The sequence below is a fragment of the Salmo salar genome, chromosome 05 (assembly GCF_965601325.2).
Source record: "Salmo salar chromosome 05, fSalSal1, whole genome shotgun sequence".
Lineage (NCBI taxonomy): Eukaryota > Metazoa > Chordata > Actinopteri > Salmoniformes > Salmonidae > Salmo > Salmo salar.
The window spans coordinates 70,277,215-70,299,689 of NC_138295.1; the positions used below are offsets into that span (position 1 = coordinate 70,277,215).

At 41.9% G+C, this 22,475-nt stretch overlaps 1 protein-coding gene and 1 non-coding gene across 3 annotated transcripts; both read left to right on the forward strand.

Annotated features, from left to right (window-relative positions):
* Positions 1-1,098: 1,098 nt before the first annotated feature.
* On the forward strand, positions 1,099-4,604 carry LOC106605601 (chemerin-like receptor 1). 2 transcript variants are annotated; one of them, XM_014201425.3, is made up of 3 exons: positions 1,099-1,298; positions 1,448-1,608; positions 2,778-4,604. In XM_014201425.3, exon 3 carries the CDS (start codon positions 2,791-2,793, stop codon positions 3,934-3,936), a length of 1,146 nt encoding a protein of 381 aa, XP_014056900.1. In that variant the 5' UTR covers positions 1,099-1,298; positions 1,448-1,608; positions 2,778-2,790; the 3' UTR covers positions 3,937-4,604. The 2 variants fall into 2 exon arrangements, with proteins under 2 accessions (XP_014056900.1, XP_014056902.1); XM_014201427.3 differs by lacking the exon at positions 1,099-1,298 and having other exon boundaries at positions 1,410-1,608.
* A 2,947-nt stretch (positions 4,605-7,551) lies between these two features.
* LOC106605600 (uncharacterized) lies at positions 7,552-18,654 on the forward strand. The gene is made up of 2 exons (XR_014392385.1): positions 7,552-7,715; positions 15,229-18,654. It is a non-coding gene; the product is annotated as an uncharacterized LOC106605600 (transcript).
* Positions 18,655-22,475: the final 3,821 nt, after the last annotated feature.

A 22,475-nucleotide genomic window follows, 5' to 3' on the forward strand; every position in this document is an offset into this window, starting at 1 on the left:
CTGAATATTGTTGTCATTGCAATACAAAACCGCATAAATGGTAACAGGCTTTAGCATCAAGGTGCATGACATTGTTCCTGGACACCTGGCCAGGCAGCAACAGAACATAGGCTAATTCACGCACATAGAGCTACACTGAGTGTACAAAACATTAAGAACACTTGCTCTCTCCATGACATAGACTGACCAGGTGAATTCAAGTGAAAGCTATGATCCTTTATTGATGTCACTTGTTAAATCCACTTCAATCAGTGTAGATGAAGGTTAGGAGACAGGTAAAAAAAAAAAACAATTGAGACACGGATTGTGTATGTGTGCCATTCAGATGGTGAATGGGCAAGACAAAATATTTAAGTGCTTTTGAATGGGGTTTGGAAGTAGGTGCCTTGCGCACCGGTTTGTGTCAAGAACTGCAACGCTACTGGGCTTTTCACCCTCAACAGTTTCCTGTGTGATCAAGAATGGTCCATCACCCAATGGACATCCAGCCACCTTGACACAACTGCGGGAAGCATTGGAGTCAACATGGGCCAGCATCTCTGTGGAATGCTTTCAACACCTTGTAGTCCATCCCAGAAGAATTGATGCAACTCAATATTTGGAAGGTGTTCCTAATGTTTGGTATACTTAGTGTATATTGTTGATAGGACTAATTGCAACCTAAAACATCTCTACAAACTATGCTGAAAATCACCAACAAATCTATAGATACTCCCAGTAGGCTATTCAAGTTTCAATGTACCCATAGGAACACCCATTTGGCTTTCAACCATAATAAGTGGATAGATTGTAGTTAATGAGGTAATATTGCAGCATAGTCACTTAGCTATATAAAGACCCTTTCTACCCTCAAAGGAAATGGCAGAATTTTCTTTGGTTACAGATTCCAAACCACATTTCGCTATTTCTCCTCCACCGCAGGGAAAAGCGGACGTTCCTTGGTTTTGTGCTGCGTTCATTTGCTAGTCGGAACTAGGACACTTTGAAACGTACGACTTGCTATATAGTTGTAGACATACACGTACAGTGTACAACGAATCAGTTTCCTGGTTGCGAATAGCTTTTGAACGCGGCATCTATCAACGTCGACGAGTCATCATGAATGCCACAAGTGGTGGTGGTGGTGATGACTTCTCCATAATGAGAACATTGTACCCACGGTTTTTAAGCGTGGACACCACTGTTGCTACTCAGTCGCAATTCCATTGAATGATAATTATTCTAATTTGGAGAATTGTGTAGTTAGGCTATATAGCTTGATGCCTGTGTCAACATTTTCATGAATTTTGTCATTGTGGGTAATCCATGCGTTGCTCTACACACAAACACTAAGCCAACAAACATTGTGTAAAAATGTATATTTGTTACGTGTTCCTTGCACAGAATGTTGATATTTTCCTTCGAAAAGCATTTAATGTGAAGTGGATCTTACAACTTTGTCTTCCAGCTGAACATATGAAGAACTGACGTCACACACTTCAAGATACTACACAATCTGCGCTCCTGACTACAGCAGTGTAGTCGTAGCGGTTTCGTGCCAGACAACGTCCTTCAAGCTGAAGACAACTCCGTACGCCTGTTCTGATTTGAATATACACGTTTTTCAAGGTATGTCTATAACATTTTTCACCATTCATTGGAGTAATCAGATTACATTGGTATTTGTAGGCTTATACGTCAATAGTTGATGAACGAATAGAACAATAGAAATTCTGTACCATCCCTTTTAAAAACTTTGCGAATAAACAGCCAACCCGAGCAAAAGTTACATTCATATCATTTGTATGTGTCTTATGATCATGATATACCAGTTGAGGGTAACATTAACTTATCAATAATAAATAATTGGGAAGAAATGCTATAATAACGGTATGAACTGTAATTTAAAAAAAACTGAATTAATCCATAATTCCTTCTAACAAATACAGAATAAATAGGTAACTTAAACAGTGCATATTAGCATTATCCAACTAGATGACAAATATCAACTGAATTACATTTTATTTTTCATTCTATATGAAAAACCTTCCTTCCTCATTCCACTGTTCTATTCCATAGTATAGAAGATAGGCTACTGTACTGTGAAACTCTGAACAAATCGTTCTCCTTAATTACTCCCCAAAAAAACGAATTATAGAGTGCACATTCCTGACTTTTATAATGATCTTGGGGTTTCCAAAATGTTCTACCTTTGTGGCATGTGAGGGTAAGTTAAGGAGAAATACCTTAATTATGACTGTCTGTCTGCTTCATTACATTGGGCTACTTGTCAGCATCCCCAGTGTTGCAAAACTTGCATTCATTCTACAAGTACTTTGTTCTGTGATGGATTCCACTACAAAGGTGGACAGGTTACACTGTGAAATAAATAATCTCACTTACCGGTATATATGGGGATTGGGCAACCAGCTTTGCACATAATAGGTATTTTTGTTGAGAACAACATTCTCTCAATATTTTAATGTAGAGTAAAATTTCACATTATTGGACAACACATTTTTTGTTAAATTCATGCATTCTCAGCGCATTTAAAGTGTGTCAGTGAACTCTAGGGGATGTAAATAAGAACAGCAAGTAGTGGGGGGGAATAAATTGTAAGGCAGCATGCCTGAAGAGTGGTGAAGGTCATTTATCCAAACAATAGAACAACATACTAAATATGAAAATATTAAATGGTTTATGCAGATTAGACAACTTTGCGCATAACTAATTTACTGCATATTATCAAACTGTCATCTTCCCTGAAAATAAACCTCATTTTTTCTTTACCCTCTCAGGTTCTCAAACACAATGATGGCCTTAACCACAACTCCTTTGTATCCTGACATCTGGACAGAGCTGTCTCACAATGACTCATCGCCAGGCAACTCGACAGACGACTATGAGGACTACGCTGACGAGCATGCAGAGCTCCGGCAGTCCCTCAACATCATGTCCCTCATCGTTTACTGCCTGGCTTTTGTGCTGGGGGTTCTGGGAAATGGACTTGTCATCTGGGTGACGGGATTTAAGATGAAGAAGACGGTCAACACGGTGTGGTTCCTCAACTTGGCTGTGGCCGACTTCCTTTTCACAGCGTTCCTGCCTCTGAGCATATCCTACACAGCCATGGACTTTCACTGGCCTTTCGGCAAGTTCATGTGCAAGCTCAACTCCACGATCAGCTTCTTCAACATGTTCGCCAGCGTCTACATCCTGGTGGTCATCAGCATGGACAGGTGTGTGTCCGTGGTGCACCCTGTCTGGGCCCAGAACCACCGGAACATACGCAAGGCATCCTGTATCAGTCTGGGTGTCTGGCTGTGGGCCCTGGTCCTCAGCTCCCCCTACTTTGTCTTCCGGGACATCGGGGCGTCCTACAAGAACAAAGAAATCATCAACTGCTTCTACAAATTTGCTTTCTCCGATGACTATGACACAAAGGAGGTGGCAGAGCTGCAAGTGTTCCGCCATCAGGCCATGGTCATCACCCGCTTCCTGCTGGGCTTCGTGGTGCCCTTCGCCATCATCGTCACTTGCTACGCCGTCATCATCCACCGGCTCAAGAGGAACCGCAACCTGGCCAGCCACTCCGGGCGGCCATTCAAGATCATCGCCGCTGTCATCACAGCTTTCTTCCTGTGCTGGGCCCCCTACCACATCATGGCCCTGATCGAGATGGTGAACAACGCGGCCGCTGAGTTCAGCTACACGTTAGACCACGTCACCACCATCGGGATCCCCATAGCCACCAGCCTGGCCTTCCTCAACAGCTGTCTGAACCCCCTGCTGTACGTGTTCATGGGCCAGGACTTCAAGGATAAGCTGCGCAAGTCCATTCTGACGGTTCTGGAGAGTGCCTTCACCGAGGAAGTGTCAAGGTCCAACCACACCTACACAACCTCTGGACTCACAAGCCGTAGCAAGGAGAAGTCCTATTCTGATGCTGAGGTATAGGGTCTTATATTATAATGAGAAAAATGTTATTGACCACACAATGTGGAAATTTGACTTTGGCTTTACGACAACATGATTGACATCCTTTAAAGCAAAGAAAATACAAACATTAGAAGCACCTTATCATCAAGGTAATTCAATAATGTTTTCTAACAGCTCGAGACTTAGTATAAGGGAAAGTTTAAGGCAGGATTTCAGAATTTGAGAACTGAGCATGTACTCAGTGTTAATACGGTACATCTCCAGGACTGAATTCAAATCAACATGTTTGATTTCAATAACCTTTTGTGACACAGAAAATGATGGGGTCTGTGAACACATTTCAACACTGTTTTTGTATGGGCAATACAGTTACTAATGAGAATGTTGAAAGTGGGGTAGACTGTTAATAGAGAATACTGGATAAGATAAGAACAATTTGTATGATACACACATGTCATTGTTCAAGCTGAAGATATAAATTGTCTGTCTTTTCATTCAAAGCCACTTTTTGTGCATACTTGTTTTTGTAAAAATGAGGCTAATATTTAACAAAGGGACTATTATCTGTAATTTAAACGTGTATTGTTTTATTGAAGGAATGTTGTTTTTCCTTAATACTTTGATGTGTATGTTTGTATTTGTATACTTTTTTATGTTTGTATGATGTTATTAAATGATTGAATAGATGACTACTTATTCATTTCTATTTTCCAGAAATCTCCAAAGGCAACACCATCTCTGCCACATGGTGGCAGCAAAGCTCAGTCATAGTTAGACAGAATAAATAGAAATGTAATGTTGTAAATAAATCACCTTTGGCTCGTGTCAAAAATACATCCCTATCTATTTAGGATTATCCCTGTCATGTTTTTTAAATTACAGATTGGATATCAATTCATACTGTATTGCTTTGACCTGTCCAATGTTATTAGATCAATGAGGGAGGAAGCAATTAACAATTTGATTCCCCCTCTCATTCCGACTGGGTTTAAATGTTTTTTTTTCAACCATTTCTCTGCCAATTGAACTTCATGCATTTGCAGCTTTAGAACAATAAATATTTTCATGATGATGATGATCATCACCACCACCATCAACACCTTAATCATAATTTAACTTGATTTTATCAACTCTTTAATCCTTTCACATTTTGTAGAAGTTCAACTTGCTACAGGCAAAATATGATGGTGTCCTTCAAGGTAGCCTGTTTTTACAACTTCAGTCAAACTAGCTATATTTCTGCTTCAGTATGGTGAAGGCTATAACTGATATTTTGGCCACAATGTATCACAAGAATAGTGGTCAGCCCAGCCACAGTGTACGAGTCTACAAGACTGAGACTGGTAAAATAATAGCTTATGGAGTGGTCATGAGGTGGGAGTTAGATGGGGGACAGGAAAACATTTTGAAAAGTGGAACATACACTACAAAAGTATGTGGACACCTGCTTGTCAAACATCTCATTCCAAAATCATGGGCATTATTATGGAGTTGGTCCCCTTTGCTGCTTAAACAGCCTCCACTCTTCTGGGAAGGCTTTCCACTAGATGTTGAAACATTGCTGCAGGGACTTTCTTCCATTCAGCCATAAGAGCATTAGTTAAATCGGGCACTGATGTTGGGGATTAGGCCTGGCTTGCAGTCGGCGTTCCAAATCATCCCAAAAGTGTTTTCGAAGGGGCTGAGGTCAGGGCTCTGTGCAGGCCAGTCTTTGTTCTTCCACACCGATCTAGACAAACCATTTCTGTATGGATCTCGCTTTGTGCACTGGGATATTGTTATGCTGAAACAGAAAAGGGCCTTCCCCAAACTGTTGCCAAAAAGTTGGAAGCACAGAATCGTCTAAAATGTCTGTATGCTGTAGCGTTAAGATTTCCCTTCATTGGAACTAAGGGGCCTAGCCCAAACCATGAAAAACAGCCCAGACCATTATTTCTCCACCACCAAACTTTACAGTTGGCACTATGTGTTTAGGCAGGTAGCGTTCTCCTGGCATCTGCCAAGCACTCAGCAGTCCCGTTCTGTGAGCTTGTGTGGCCTACCACATCGCGGCTATGCCGTTGTTGCTCCTAGACGTTTCCACTTCACAATAACAGCACTTACAGTTGACCGGGGCAGTTCTAGCAGGGCAGAAATTTGACAAACTGACTTGTTGGAAAGGTGGTATCCTATGACGGTGCCATGTGGAAAGTCACTGAGCTCTTCAGTAAGGCCATTCTACTGCCAATGTTTGTCTATTGAGATTGCATGACTGTGTGCTTGATTTAATACACCTTTCAGCAACGGGTGTGGCTGAAATAGCCGAATCTACTAATTTCAAGGAGTGTCCACAGACTTCTGTATATATAGTGTATTGTACGTAAATATGGAATGGGGTCATGCACAAGCCATCTGGAAGATCGATGAAGGAGAATATGGCGGATAGGAGAAAAAAGGAGAAAAGTGGAACATGTTTTGAATGAACATGGAAAGGTGGATCACACAGACATTTTGGAAGAGCTACAGAAGGAAATTGGCAGATGCGGTGAAGAACGCAGAATTTGATCCTCATGGTGATTATGACAAAGACGATTCTGGCCCAGTGGAGTGAGATTTGGAGAGAATGGATCCTTGCCTTCTAGCAGATCCATATGTGGTATCAGGTTGGGTGGTAAAGAGGTTGGGGAATGTTGGGTTGGTTAAAGTGACTCGAAGTGGAATCGTGCACATTTTTTGCATTCTTGCCGTCCAGAGGGAGAGTGTGCTCCGCACTACATGACTGGGGACAAGAACTGTGACTTGTTTTCCTCTCTGGAACAGGGCGCCGTTAAAAGGAGAGATAACTGGAGTGGCGTTAAGTATTAAGTGGATCAACTGAAGTTGAAGATTCACTTGGTGCGACGCAGAACCGGTGGAGAACGTGGTGAAACGAAGAAGACACTGTCTGTACTACTGAGTTTTGATGCAGAGTTAGGATGTGTCAGTTATCCCATGTTAGCTTTTGTCCCAAATCCATTACGGTGTTTTATGTGTCAAGCTTATGATCATGTGGCAGCATTGTGTAGGAGGGAGATTCCTCGATGTGCGAAGTGTGCAGGAGGTCATGAGACAAAGGAATCTGTGGTATCGGTGGAAAAAGTTGTGTGTGTAAACTGTAGAGGTACCAATGGTGCTGGAGATCAGAGGTGCCCGGTGAGAGAAAGGCAGTTTGAGATTGCCAGCATCAGAGTAGTGAAGGTGTTGTATGCTGAGGAAGATGGATCCCTGTGAGTAGGCTGAGACGAACAGATAGTGATAGGAATAACATGTGCTTCAGTAAGGTTGATTTTTGCAGGAATGGAACATAAATTACAGAGTATAGATGTTCTGGTGGCAGCTGCTGAGAAGCACTTGGATGTACGAGATTTTACTGCAGAAGAGTTAGAGATGTTTTGAGCGATAGTGTCCTCTCCTCCCAGGCTGCTGGGCCCTATGTAGGATCAGATAGGGCCAGGTAGTGGAGTAGTGCTGAGGTTTTAATGGGTGCAGGGTTAGTTGGTAGGGCAAATTTTCCCTAAGTGTAATAAATTCATACTACACAATAGTAGGGTGGTACACAGACAATACAGTAGGTGGCGGCATTCACCTATAATATTTGTTTGCGGACAGCCTTAATACCGAAGAAGAAGAAGACTGGCCGATGGTCTCCGCCCCTGATTCTTGTAATTACTATGTAGAAAAAATGGGACTAAATAGCGGGGAACCGGGTGGATACAACACGATTCGCAATATAAAGAATGGGCAGAGAATGTCTATACTAATCGGACTTTAGAAATGTGGTAAGTACATTATAGAGTTCGATCAGATACAAGTGGTACCTAACCTTGCTAGCTAGCTTTATGAACGGTCAGATAGCTAGCGTAGATTGCGCGAGGCCTAACGTAGTCGCTGTGGCATCATTGTTGCGCAAACAAAAGCGAAGAATTGAGCTAGCTGTCTTGCTGCTGTCATCCGGTTGTCTCCTTACAAGGCATTTCACGCACACATGTCCGCATTTCGTTTAAATGCATACTTTTTTTCTCTCTAACTAGCTAGCTAAATAGCTTTTGCAGAGTTGGAGGCAGGCAGGAGCCCGACATTTTGTTGGTATCAAGACAGCTGTCACGATGCTTTAACTCTGGCTCTACACATGCAGAGAATAGCTAACTGACTATGGCCATTGGCCAAACTGTCATAATGGTAATCTAGTGAAATTATTTTATATATCCAGAAATATAGTTGGGCATACAGGGTTGTGAAAGGTAGCTAGCTAGCTAACCCCGTTTAGATAATAATACAGTTCATGTATCTACGCTAGCTAGCTAGCCAACTTATTCAAAATGGACACTTCTAGTGTATTTTTGTGTATGGATAGCTAGCTAGCTGATTTAGGTAGCTACATATTTTAAAATCTCTAACATCTCCAGCGTTTTCAAATGTTAATTACTTATTTTTCTTAACTGTATAAAAGTCCTCATGAACTGTAAAATTAACTATTTGGTAGAACCCAACCGATATGGCATTCTTGGATCTGATTTTAGAATGGAAATGTTCACAATAACCAATACATCTGCCAACTATTATTATAGCTGGAATAAAAAAATGTAATTACATTCTGTATGGATTGTGCTTAAAACAGCTCTACAAAGGTACTCATAAAGCTGATTTCATAAATTGCGAGGAAAGAACATTAATGTAAGCACCACATAACATTTAGGAGCACCAGAAATACTTGTTTTTTGGGGGGGGGGCTGTTATTCTAGGGAAAGGAGGATAAACTGCAGAGATTCCAGCGAAAAATGTGTCTCAAGACTGTGCTGCCTCATGCTCACCAGTTGGAAAACACCGGACGTAGGCATTGATTGTAGGGCTGTAGACACTGAATTCTGGTAGTTGTCACTTGAAAGGAAAAACTTAAATGAGCACAGTTACATGCACACAATACGATTATTGTGGCTAGTCAGATTAATATAATAGTTTGTTTTAAAACAATACATTTCTCATCCTGTTTACATGGACACTGAAATCAGGCTACCTGATGAGACTCAAATAAATGCAGAAAATAGCTAATAAAAGTAAACGTTCACCGTGACAGTGATATTTTTGCAAAGCCTATTTGATTCGGATCAAATACACAGCTGGAACGCCGATTTTAAGCTGTTTACATGTCCGAATAAATCGAAAGATTGCTCAGAAAACCAGGTGTTTTAATTGGTGAATGCTTACTTTGATTTTGACTGTACGCCAATTAAGATAAGCAGATACGTTTCAAGTTAGGTCAGGGTTATGGGTAGGGTTTAGCGTAGGGATGTCCCAAGGATACCAGGTAGCACTAATCCTTTGTGAACGGTGTCAAGTACTCTGACACAGCTAGTTAGCTGACTAGCACTCGTCGTGGAAATGGGGGTGGCGAAACATGAATATGGATCGGTCCCTGACAAGTGACAACCCATACATTAAAACATAGCTATGAAGCGCTACTTTGTAACATGCTATATCGTTTGTGCCTATGAAAACATTTGGATGACAGAGCATGAGGAATACCCTTTGCAAAGATGAAATACAGTGCATTCAGAAAGTATTTAGACCCCTTCGCTTTTTCCATATTTTGTTACGTTACGACCTTGTTCTAAAATGGATTAAAATAAAAATCTACACACAATACCCCATAATGACAAAGGGAAAACAGGTTTTTAAAAATGTCAGCAAATTAATAAAAAATTCAAAAGAGATATACAAAACCTTTACACAAGTATTCAGACCCTTTGCTATGAGACTCGAAATTGAGCTCCGGTGTATCCTGTTTCCATTGATCATCCTTGATGTTTCTACAACCTGATTGGAGTCCACCTGTGGTAAATTTAATTGATTGGACACGATTTAGAAAGGCACACATCTATATAAGGTCCCACAGTTGACAGTGCATGTCAGAGCAAAAACAAAGCCATGAGGTCGAAGGAATTGTATGTAGAGCGCCAAGATAGGATTGTGTCGAGGCACAGATCTGGAGAAGGGTACCCAGCAGCACTGACAGTCCCCAAGAACACAGTGGCCTCTATCATTCTTAAATGGAAGAATTTTGGAACCACCAAGACTCTTCCTAGAGCTGGCCGCCCAGCCAAACTGAGCAATCGGGGGAGAAGGGCCTTGGTCAGGGAGGTGACCAAGAACCCGATGGTCACTGACCGAGCTCCAGAGTTCCTCTGTGGAGATGGGAGAAGCTTCCAGAAGACAACCATCTCTGCAGCACTCCATCAATTAGGCCTTTGTGGTAGAGTAGCCAGACGGGAGCCACTCCTCAGTAAAAGGCACATGACGGCCCGCTTGGAGTTTGCCAAAAGGCACTTAAAGGACTCAGACCATGAGAATCAAGGTTCTCTGGTCTGATGAAACCAAGATTGAACTCTTTGCCCTGAATGCCAAGTGTCACGTCTGGAGGAAACCTGGCACCATCCCTATGGTGAAGCATGATGGTGGCAGCATCAGGCTGTGGGGATGTTTTTCAGCGGCAGGGACAGGGACTGGCAAAAATCCCCAAATACTGGTGTGCCAAGCTTGAGGCATCATACTCAAGAAGACTTGAGGTTGTAAACGCTGCCAAAGGTGATTCAACAAAGTACTGATTAAGGGGTCTGAATACTTATGTAAATGTGATATTTCAGTTTTTATATATTTGCAAACATTTCTAAATTAGTTTTTGCTTTGTATTTAGGCAGTATTGTGTGTAGATTGAGTGGGAAAAAATAATGTAAGACATTTTTGAATAAGTCTGTAACTTAACAAAATGTGGAAAAAGTCAAGGGGGCTTAATACTTTCCGAATGCAAGATATAACAGACATATTTTCATGGGCTTCACTAAAGGGCTGTAAGGTTACCACAGAGTTTAACGTTCTCAGAACGGCACTTGCTTTACATCCATTGTTTGTCACGACACCCAACAACCTTCCATGGCACTTCCTGTAACAGTATATTGCCGGTGTGCATTTTGGCCCTTTACTGAGCTGGCAAGCTTCTATCTATTCAGCACTCAACCGTAGACACAGTAAGTTTGTTCACAGTAGTTCACTGTCCTCTCTGACTGGTTTAGTTGTGTTGGGTGATATTGTCCCACCTACTCAACAGCCAGTGGAATCCCGTGGCGCGTTATTCAAATACCTTAGAAATGCTATTACTTCAATTTCTCAAACATATGACTATTTTACACCATTTTAAAGACAAGACTCTCGTTAATCTAACCACACTGTCCGATTTCAAAAAGGCTTTACAACGAAAGCAAAACATTAGATTATGTCAGCAGAGTACCCAGCCAGAAATAATCAGACACCCATTTTTTCAAGGTAGCATATAATGTCACATAAACCCAAACCACAGCTAAATGCAGCACTAACCTTTGATGATCTTCATCAGATGACACTTCTAGGACATTTATGTTATACAATACATGCATGTTTTGTTCAATCAAGTTCATATTTATATAAAAAACCAGCTTTTTACATTAGCATGTGACGTTCAGAACTAGCATACCCACCGCAAACTTCCGATGAATTTACTAAATTACTCACGATAAACGTTCACAAAAAACATAACAATTATTTTAAGAATTATAGATACAGAACTCCTTTGTGCAATCGCTATGTCCGATTTTAAAATAGCTTTTCGGCAAAAGCACATTTTGCAATATTCTGAGTAGATAGCCCAGCCATCACGGGCTAGCTAATTTGACACCCACCAAGTTTGGCCCTCACCAAACTCCGATTTACTATTAGAAAAATGTGATTACCTTTGCTGTTCTTTGTCAGAATGCACTCCCAGGACTTCTACTTCAATAACAAATGTTGGTTTGGTTCAAAATAATCCATAGTTATGTTCAAATATCCTCTGTTTTGTTCGTGCGTTCAAGACACTATCCGAAGGGTGACGCGCCCGACGCGTTTCGTGACAAAACATTTCTAAATATTCCATTACCGTACTTCGAAGCATGTCAACCGCTGTTTAAAATCAATTTTTATGCAATTTTTCTCGTAAAAAATCGATAATATTCCGACCGGGAAACCCTGTTTACGTTAAAAGACGAAAAAATAAAAAAACATGGTGTCGCCTCATGCACGCGCCTCAGTCTCATTGTTCTCTGATCGACCATTATCCAAATGCGCTACTGTTTTTCAACCAGGGCCTGCAAAGACATCATTCAGCGTTTTGCCGCCTTCTGAGAGCCTATGGGAGCCGTAGGAAGTGTCACGTTACAGCAGAGATCCTCAGTTTTCAATAAAGAGAGTGTAGAAGCCCAAGAAATGGTCAGAGAGGGCACTTCCTGTAAGGAATCTTCTCAGGTTTTTGCCTGCCATATGAGTTCTGTTATACTCACAGACACCATTCAAACAGTTTTAGAAACTTTAGGGTGTTTTCTATCCAAAGCCAATAATTCTATGCATATTCTAGTTTCTGGGCAGTAGTAATAACCAGATTAAATCGGGTACGTTTTTTATCCGGCCGTGCAAATACTGCCCCCTACCCTAGAGAGGTTAAAGGACCAAAGAGTTTGGTCTGCTTCGTGTTTTCATTTTTGCCATGGAAAAAAATATTGCGATAGGGCTGACACGATAGCACTAATTATTAGTGTGCATGTAAATGTACTCCATGGTTCTTCTCACTTTTGTCAAGTGATTTTTGCGAAATTTAGTTGGCTAGCTAATTTGGATATTTCTCTAAGACACACACACAGGCCTATGGGAAGCTGCATTTTCCTCAGAGTAGCCACTGTATATGCATTGGTAATCTGTCATTGCTAATATCTTCCATCTGTAAAAATATGATCTACATTATTCCTAGAGTGGGTACTAAGCTAAGGTTGATGTTAAATGATTGTACTTGTATGCAATGAAGCCCAACAATTTAATCGTAGCCTAATGTCTGGAAACTGCATGTTGCTGCGCTCCTCTAATAGTCTAGCTAGGTCATTTGTGGAACTTTAACAATGTAACATATATTTTTTGTAAAAAACAGCCAGCCACCAAGCACCTAGCTATGTAGTGTGAGAGTCTATGGAAATATCCCGACGTGAACGATAGAAGTAACGTGACATGCAGCCAAAATGAATGCGTGCATTTGCCACACTCAAGGGACACAAATGTTGTCATGGACCTGCTGAATTTTTTTACTCTGTGTACGCCGTAAGTGTCTCGTTTACCTCGCTGTGTAAAGCCGCCTTGAAGGCGCTGTAAAGCACAAGTCTAAATGCCTTGAAGATTTTGAGGGTGCGCATACCATTCCACTTTTGTTGTGGGGAAACCCGTTGAACGACAACTTTTTTTACTACAAAAAGTGGACTTGCATGTTTTGCTTCTTTTTAACCTCTTACATCTAGACGTTCCGCTAGCGGAACACCTGCTCCATTATCCAATGATGGGCGTGGCGCGAAATACAAACTCCTCTAAAATACAAAAACTTCCATTTTTCAAACATATGACTATTTCACAGCATTTTAAAGATAAGAGACTCCTTTATCTAACCACACTGTCCGATTTCAAAAAGGCTTTACAACGAAAGCAAAACATTAGATTATGTCAGCAGAGTACCAAGCCAGAAATAATCAGACACCCATTTTTCAAGCTAGCATATAATGTCACAAAAACCTAGAAGACAGCTAAATGCAACACTAACCTTTGATGATCTTCATCAGATGACAACCCTAGGACATTATGTTATACAATACATGCATGTTTTGTTCAATCAAGTTCATATTTATATCAAAAACCAGCTTTTTACATTAGCATGTGACGTTCAGAACTAGCATACCCCCCGCAAACTTCCGGGGAATTCGCTAACATTTTACTAAATTACTCACGATAAACGTTCACAAAAAGCATAACAATTATTTTAAGAATTATAGATACAGACCTCCTCTATGCACTCGATATGTCCGATTTTAAAATAGCTTTTTGGTGAAAGCACATTTTGCAATATTCTAAGTACATAGCCCAGGCATCACGGGCTAGCTATTTAGACACCCGGCAAGTTTAGCACTCACCAATATCAGCTTTACTATTATAAAAGTTTAATTACCTTTTGTTGTCTTCGTCAGAATGCACTCCCAGGACTGCTACTTCAATAACAAATGTTGGTTTGGTCCAAAATAATCCATCGTTATATCCGAATAGCGGCGTTTTGTTCGTGCGTCCCAGACACTATCTGAAATGGTAAATCAGGGTCGCGCGCGTGGCGCAATTCGTGACAAAAAAAAATGAAATATTCCATTACCGTACTTCGAAGCATGTCAACCGCTGTTTAAAATCCATTTTTATGCCATTTTTCTCGTAAAAAAGCGATAATATTCCGACCGGGAATCTCCTTTTAGCTAAACAGAGGAAAGAAAACAAAGCATTCGGTCGACGCGGGCATGCGCCTGAGTCTCACAGTACTGTAACCAGCCACTACCCAAACACGCTACTTTGTTTCAGCCAGAGCCTGCAAAGCCACGATTCAGCTTTTTACTGCCTTCTGAGACCCTATGGCAGCCGTAGGAAGTGTCACGGGACAGCTAAGATCCTCACTCTTCAATAAACAGAGACAAGAAGAACGACACCTTGTCAGACAGGCCACTTCCTGCCTGAAACCTTGTCAGGTTTTTGCCTGCCAAATGAGTTCTGTTATACTCACAGACACCATTCAAACAGTTTTAGAAACTTTAGGGTGTTTTCTATCCATATGTAATAAGTATATGCATATTCTAGTTACTGGGTAGGAGTGGTAACCAGATTAAATCGGGCACGTTTTTTATCCAGCCGTGAAAATACTGCCCCCTAGCCATAACAGGTTAACCCAGTTTGACGCATAATTTTAATCATTAGCACGTCCATTTCCTACCTATCTCTGAAATGTGTTAGATAGTTACTGTCACATCAAACTTGATCACTCATCAATCCTTACTAGGTGTGGTGAAACTTTCTAAAAATGGTTGACCTGAGGGTATTGAAAGCTAACGAAGGTTTCGATCAAGGTTACCGTTTGCTCTTTTTTAGGCCATTTTGATAATAGGAGGAGCTAGTATCCGGACAATACAGGTGTGTCAATTGTCTCCATCTAATTTGAATGAGACTGAATTCCTTTGTTTCAAAAAGTGCCAGCCTTTCTAACAGAATTGAAAGCTGATATAGGAGAGGCTTGGCAGCGCAGGCGAGGTTTGGCAATTTGTAGAATCCAATAATTTTTGTTCCAACTCATGGTGTTGTAATTAAACTGTTATAGTTTGTCAGGACCAGCACCTGCGCCATATGTTTGGTAAACTAGTAACTTATTTTTTCTCTTTTTCACAGTTGTTGACCAGACAAAGGAAGAGTTCTACAAAACAAGGTGCTCATGAAGAATGGAACTAACCATGTTTAACTTTGATCATTGAACACACCCTAATGGATTACGTAAGCTCCGCTGAACCAGATGTTGATGCCTTCATCTGCACAGAATGTGGGGATGGCTTCAGGCGCTACCTTGACTTGGTTAAACACATTACTGTTCATGAACGACTCAGGACTCATGAACGAACAGATTCATTTTCCCTTGACAGTTTGCCCAATGGGTTTCAAGTTCCCCGTGAGTATGCTCTCCATGAAAATGGAACTTTTATAGTGGTTGACAGATCTGGACCATCAAACAACCCTTCTTCTGTCAAACAGCCATCTTCAACTCCTTCACCTTATCAGAATTCAAAGACCATTGTACTCACAACTAAGCCAGCAAAAACTGATCTACGTGTCAACACAGCATCTCATTCCCAGTGCCGCAGTGTCTCTCCTTTAAAACAGCACCGATGCGAAACATGTGGAAAATTGTTTAACAACCAGCTGAGTTTACAACGACATCAACAGTATCGTAATTTAGAGCAAGGTTATAAGTGCACCTTGTGTTGCAAGATCTTCACAGATAAAGAGAGGCTAAGGGAACATCTCCAAGAACATGCCCATGAAATATTTTACTGCTGTTGTCAGTGTGGAAAACGCTTTCTGAAACAAGAGACCCTGTATGCTCATCAAAAAGAGCAGCATGGATCGCTGGAGCTCAAACAAATGGGGAAGTCAGACAATGGTCAAGAGAACATAATACAGAAAACATATCCCTGTAAGAAGTGTAATCTGTGTTTTTTCTGGCTCTCCGACTTGCAGAGCCACTTACTCAGTCATTCCAAAGACAAACCATTATCTGTGAACTCTTCATCCAAAATCGAGCAGCAGTCTCAGAAAGATGAGCTATCACATACCATCGAGTACAGCGACAGCACCCCTACCGATGTGACTAAACAGTACAGCAGCGGCACCCCTACTACCGATGTGACCAAACAGTACAGCAGTGACGCAATTGTTGATGTGAAGACCCACAATGGAAAATCTGATTCCAAAACACCATCCTCTTTCAGACCATACCGCTGTGGTTTGTGTGGAGATCGCTTCCAGCAGTTAACAGACTTGAAGGAGCATCATCTTACCCATCAAACACAAGAAGAAATTGACAAGTTAAATAAGGATTCAGAGTCACAAAGAATTGTAAAAAGGCGGCGAAGGTATACTGGCATTGAGTGCATCGTAACAAAAGCACCTGCAAGGAAGGGAGGAAGGCCCCCACTTTATAAAAAAGGCTCTGGGACAAAATTACATCCATGCAAGCACTGCCACCGTGTATTCAGTCACTCTAGTAGTCTTTCTCGGCACAATAGATCCCACAAGGGGACTCTTCACACTTGTGTTCTCTGTGGGAAACATTTTCCACAACGCTGTGATGTCCGGAGGCATATAGCCATGTATCACAAACCTGAATTAGAGAAGAAGCCAAGTCTTAAGTACTTGGCATTGCATTCTAAACCAGATGGTGGTTCCCAATTGAATTCTGATGTGTTGGAACAGAATGCGTCATCTGAAGGAAAATCCAAGAAGTCTTTAGACAGTGTTGTAGCAGAATTGGACAGTGACAATGGTGACGATCAACAAACCACATCGACTGGAGAAGTGTCTGCTGCTCCTAAGGCACGGAGGAACTACAAGTGTGACCAATGTGGGAAAAAGTTTGGGCTGCTGTGTGTGTACCAACGGCATTTGCGGTACCACAAAAGGGAACCGGGTAGTGAAATGGTTAAGTGCCCTCGCTGCCCAAGTCGCTTCCGGAGTTCTTCTGCTCTAGGGCGCCATCTTGAGATTCACCCAAGTCAGTCAAGCGGGGAAACGGACATGGAAGGACGGGCATCTCCCACTGCTGACTCCAATCCAGAAATGGACTCTGACCAAGACAATGCAAAGGATTTAGTGGGTCATGGGGACATTGACGATGTCAAGGGTGGGAATGGTGAAAAAATTGGTCCAGCAGAGGTGCTGTACGAATGCACTGAGTGTACAGAGACTTTTTCCTCCTTGCAGAAGTTTCTGAAGCACCAGAGTTCTCATGGGTCCGATAACCTTGGATAATGGAAACTATATGCATGGTATTTATATCCTGAGGTACGAACCCTAATTTGAGATCGATGCACATACCAAATTGTTGCACTGTTATGCAGACCTCAATTCATGATTTACTGAAGTCCGAGTTACGTGCACGTCTCAAGTTAGGATTCTTTCCTTTGATGATGGAGCAGTTAACAAGTGTTTTTTGTTTGTTTGTTTTTTTTACTATGAATTGAGGAACTACAACCAGTATGGTTCTTGTGGTGGGTGGGTCATTCATTCTGAACCGGAGAAGGATGACTTTGATGTAGCACTGCATAGATCGAGATGGTGACTGGGAATTACTGACATTTTTTAAAATGTATTTTCTACGATCATGTGAATTTGAGGTCCGTTTTGTATCAATGTTTTAGATTGTTTTGGTTACTTCCAGTTAAACCTTTGACATTACCCCTGGAAAGGCCATGGTGTGGGAATAATGCCTTAATATGCTCTGAGAGCATTATTGAAGCTAGTAGTCGAGCACAATTTGCTAAAGACCAAGTGGCAATAACGTTTTTGCAGATAGATTTGGACCCATGCAAAGCGTTAAGATGGTCTGAGGTAACAATGACTGTCCATTTTGTAAAGTAATTAGAAACGTTTTTTGCAAGTGCAGTTCCATTGGGATTTTGCTTTAAAACAATTTAAGATATTATTTATTTGCAATTTCCAAGTCTTTACAACCATGGTGTCTTTCTCAAGATCAAAAAAACCTGTCAAGGTGAAATGTTCCCAAACTACCAGACCAGGAATGTTGGTATCATTTTGAAAGGCTTTCTCATGTATCATCTTTTCACTATATTGTGGTCATGTCTCTCAATTCACTTAATGGTTCTGTTATCTAGATCAGTGGTTTCCAACGAGGGGTACTAGGAACCCCTGGGGGTACTTAGCCTATCCACAGGGGCTAATTGAGAAGACTCATGAGACCATAGGTCTACTGGTAAAATGCACGAGGGACTACTTCAGGGGTTGTCTGGGCAGAGCAAAATTCAGTTGGTGGTACAGTAACCGAAAAAGATTGGGAACCACTGCTCTAGATGATTTCTGCTGCCAGTCCTCCGGGTGGCCACTGATCTGTTAACATGATCAGCATGTTTTTCCATAAGGCACGACAAAGTCCAGTGATTCCAATGTAAGCCACACGTAGCATTGTGATGTAAACTAGCCTTTTCAAATGGTACTGTTGCTTCCTTTATTGCCTACCAAACGAGAACACATGCATTGGCCCTGATTCTATGTTGATTTTGTGCCATTAAAGTTGAAAGAAATGTATATTTTCCTAAAAATCTAATGATTGACCTATTTAAATGACCCATCCAGTCATGGTTTTCAACTAATGATGAATGTGATAAGGTGGAAATGTCAGTTTTGTGACTTTCCAACTCGTGGTAGGCTAGATCTTTTTCTGCCAGTACTTTGTGTTGCCTACACTGGAATATTCCTCCTACAGAAGTTATAGAAGCACCATGTCTGGGATCCATAGGATGATGGTTTATATCAATTATATGTAAGATAGGATGTAGTTTCGACTATAAAGAAACATCATGGCGGGTTCAGACTTTTAAATGAATCTGTGTCCCAAGTGTTGAACACAAGAAATTCAGTAGATCAGACTTGTTCAGAATCATGTAGCCAGGACAGAGGTATCTTTCGGGGGAAAAGGAAAATTGTCTCTATGACAAACGTGATCTTGTTCCCAGAAACTTCTGCCCAAATGCTCAGAGTCTGGTGGATCAACAAGTCAAACTTGGCCTTTGTTAGCCAATACAGAAAGACCGGGAGAAACTCCGGGTGCATAGGCATTGGTTCAATCTGCTTAATCTACCAAACAATCATCTCCCACAAACACTTCCCCATAACCTTGCAGTCGTGTGATTCGCTCAAATTAAATGACAAATACTTTACTCAAGTCACTATTCCAGAATGTTACGGTCACTCCCACTAAGGCCAACTTTAAATCGTTCATATCCAAGGCTTAGATGCACTGTGCGCATTAGCCTGGGGACAAGGTTATGACAAGCGTCACTGTCCTTTGCACTGGTCACTCCTATTGTGCCTGTCCTTCACCTGGTAGGTCTCCCTAGGGCTGCTTCCCGATTCCTGACCCTTCTCCCGGAAGTGGGCACTGCCGTCTATACAATGGAAACTAATGCATACACTAATCCAATGCCTTGAGGGAGCATGAGCAAGTGCACACTTTGGTGAGAAAGGTGGAGGATCGGATTGTATCCAATGGCCCAATCCAAAATCAACCCCTAGACCCTACCACCTATGCACTTTTGGGGATTTGACAGGTGTTGGCAACATTGTGAAACTTCCACCTAGCCCATCGGTGAGCAAGTGGATCCAATGGCCCAATCCAAAATCAACCCCTAGACCCTACCTCCTATGCACTTTTGGGGATTTGACAGGTGTTGGCAACATTGTGAAACTTCAAACTAGCCCATCGGTGAGCAAGTGGAGCTATTGCCATATTGCTTACACCTGTCAAATCCCCACAAGTGCGTAGGTTCTGGGGTCGATTTGGGATTGGGACAATGTGCACATGATTTAGCTCGCTGGATGGGTGGAATTCACACTTTACACCAAATGGAATGGTTCCAAAAGTGCATACTCAGTCAACAGGGGGTGCTCAGCTTAAGTGAGTGCATTCAAGCTCAATTTATTGCTCGTGTTCCCTGTTGACTGAGTATGCACTTTTGGAACCATTCCATTCTGAGCAGAGGAACACGGCCATTGTTTCCACAGCCGCGAAGGTCCACGCACATGACTCATTTACATACCGGATGAAATACAGACCTGGAGCATTACCTATTGCTCCACAAAAGCAATGTCCCTTGCAAAGCAAGGGAAACAACAACCACAACACTTGCATGATAGACTCTACTAGCGCACCACCAACTAGCTAGTGATTCCACATCGGCTACATAAGTGTCCATGTAAAGGACGTCATTCTGCTTGCTAAGTGAGTACCAATTCCTCCTGATTAGGCTTGCTCTGAGGCTCAGACCTTTGCCTTACTAGGACACTTACTAGCCCTCCTGAAGTGTCTTACCAGTTGGCGCCATACAAAAAACGAGCTATTTGCAGGCAGAAGTGGGGACACTTCAGGCTGAGGAGTAATTTTCACACATGCCCAAGTGCTACGCTCACCCATCCAACTTACTCAATAGTGACCCCAGTGCAACTATAGATCTGGGTCACGGAACCATTGTAAAGGATTTCACGCTGCTTGCTTAGCAAGTACCACTTTCGCCTGATTTGGCTCACACGAGGCTCAAACCCAGGATATCTACCTTGCTAGCACACGTGACCGCCCTCCTGAAGTGTCTTACCAGTTGGTGCCATGCAAAAAGCTAGCTATTCGCTGGCGCAAGTGGGGACAGATCCGGCTGAGGAGTAAGTTTCACACACCCCCTAAATCCACAAATTAGACTTTCACATAAATCATTCATTAACGCCAATGGGAGACTTAAAGAAATTTGTTTTAAGGGTACGGATCTCAAGGCTGAGTAACCTTCTCTACAATCATTGGTTAGCTTGTACGAACTTTGAGACCTGTCTTTACACCGATAACCAATCAGTAATGAGTCAAGAATGCCTTGGGTTTTCTCCACATGATCAGTCAAAAGCACACTTCATTCCAAGAAGCTACGCTGATCATCATGGACGCACCCACTTTAAGTTACTGTACCCAAATTCAATCAAGCTGTTTCATCCATATGAAGGTGACAGTTTGCTTGCAGGCCTGTCTCTTTTTAAAACAGTTTTTTTACTGATGTTACATTTATTTGGGTCATTGTTCCTCATGATGTCCACACCCAAGGGACATGCTGACCTCAGGGTTTGAGCAAAAAACAAATGTGGATAGCAGTTCTGCAGCACGATGGCCACCTACTGGTGACGTGATGCACTGTGCATTCTATGATTAGTGTGAAAAGTGCATTTGTTACTTGTATTGACCATGACATTAGCTCCTCACATCTTACCTGCCTTGTGTTATTTGTCCAAAAGACACATTCGTCATTGAACCTCTTACAGATCCCGCCTTGTTCATGAAAATGTCCAATTTGTGGCCTTGTCAAACCAGCTTCTAAGGATAGAGTGACTCGATTTGTTTCTTCTTAAATCACCCGTAAATGGCATATTGGTTTGCAGAACCATGCAGTCCAAACCATCTCAGGTCATACCACTGGCTATCAAGTTTCATTGGAGTTACATATAGTATTACACAATTCCTATTGTTTATGCCATATTGGCCCTCAATTTGTATCTTAGTGGCCAAACCCAATAGGCTTAGTTCTTAACTGGATTGATTTGACAGAAGAATGCTTTAAATTAGGGTAGCTTAGTTGTTGGTTAAAGAGTGGTGTGTACAGGTCCTTGACAACCCATGATGTTCTCAACCCTTAATGTAGACTTTTTCTTATCAATAGCACCATTCCAACCTATTGCTTGGTTAAATATCGTGGCTTTGCAGTTGGTTTTGGAATAAACATACCCCAAAAGACAGTGAATAGCAGTAACTGGTCTATAGTAAGGCACTTACATGGGGCCCAGACTTGCTCATAGAAGACACGAGTGGTTTCCCTTTCTTTTTTGTACAAATTCAACTATAGGCTTGAAATACTGTCCTTACCAGGACATGGCACGTCATTTTGGTATTTTACTTCACGGGTATGATGTAAAGTGGTGCCGTTGCTGGAGCCCATAAAAAAATAGCCACCATTTTGTCCTCCAGTCCTTCTTGATTCTTGCAACCAAGATGGTGGCCACTAGGCAGAAGCAATCCAGGGCAGACCTAAAGCAGGCTGATTGTTGTTTTGCTATGTAGACCAACCTAAAGGGCTGCTCTGAAATTGAGATGGGTTTCCACATTGGTTCATAACAACACAAGTGAGCAGAGCAACACAGGACAGCAGAGTCGTCGCCTGCACTGCCTGCTTTTGAATGAACGGAGTCATGGTACTCCGCAGTAGCAGCGGTCGTCCCGCACGCATAGCGATCACTCAGCCTTGATGCACGCGGCAGGATGTGCGCAGAAGACCTACTGCGCAGCCATAGAACGTGTAGGGCGGGTACTTACAAGGTTC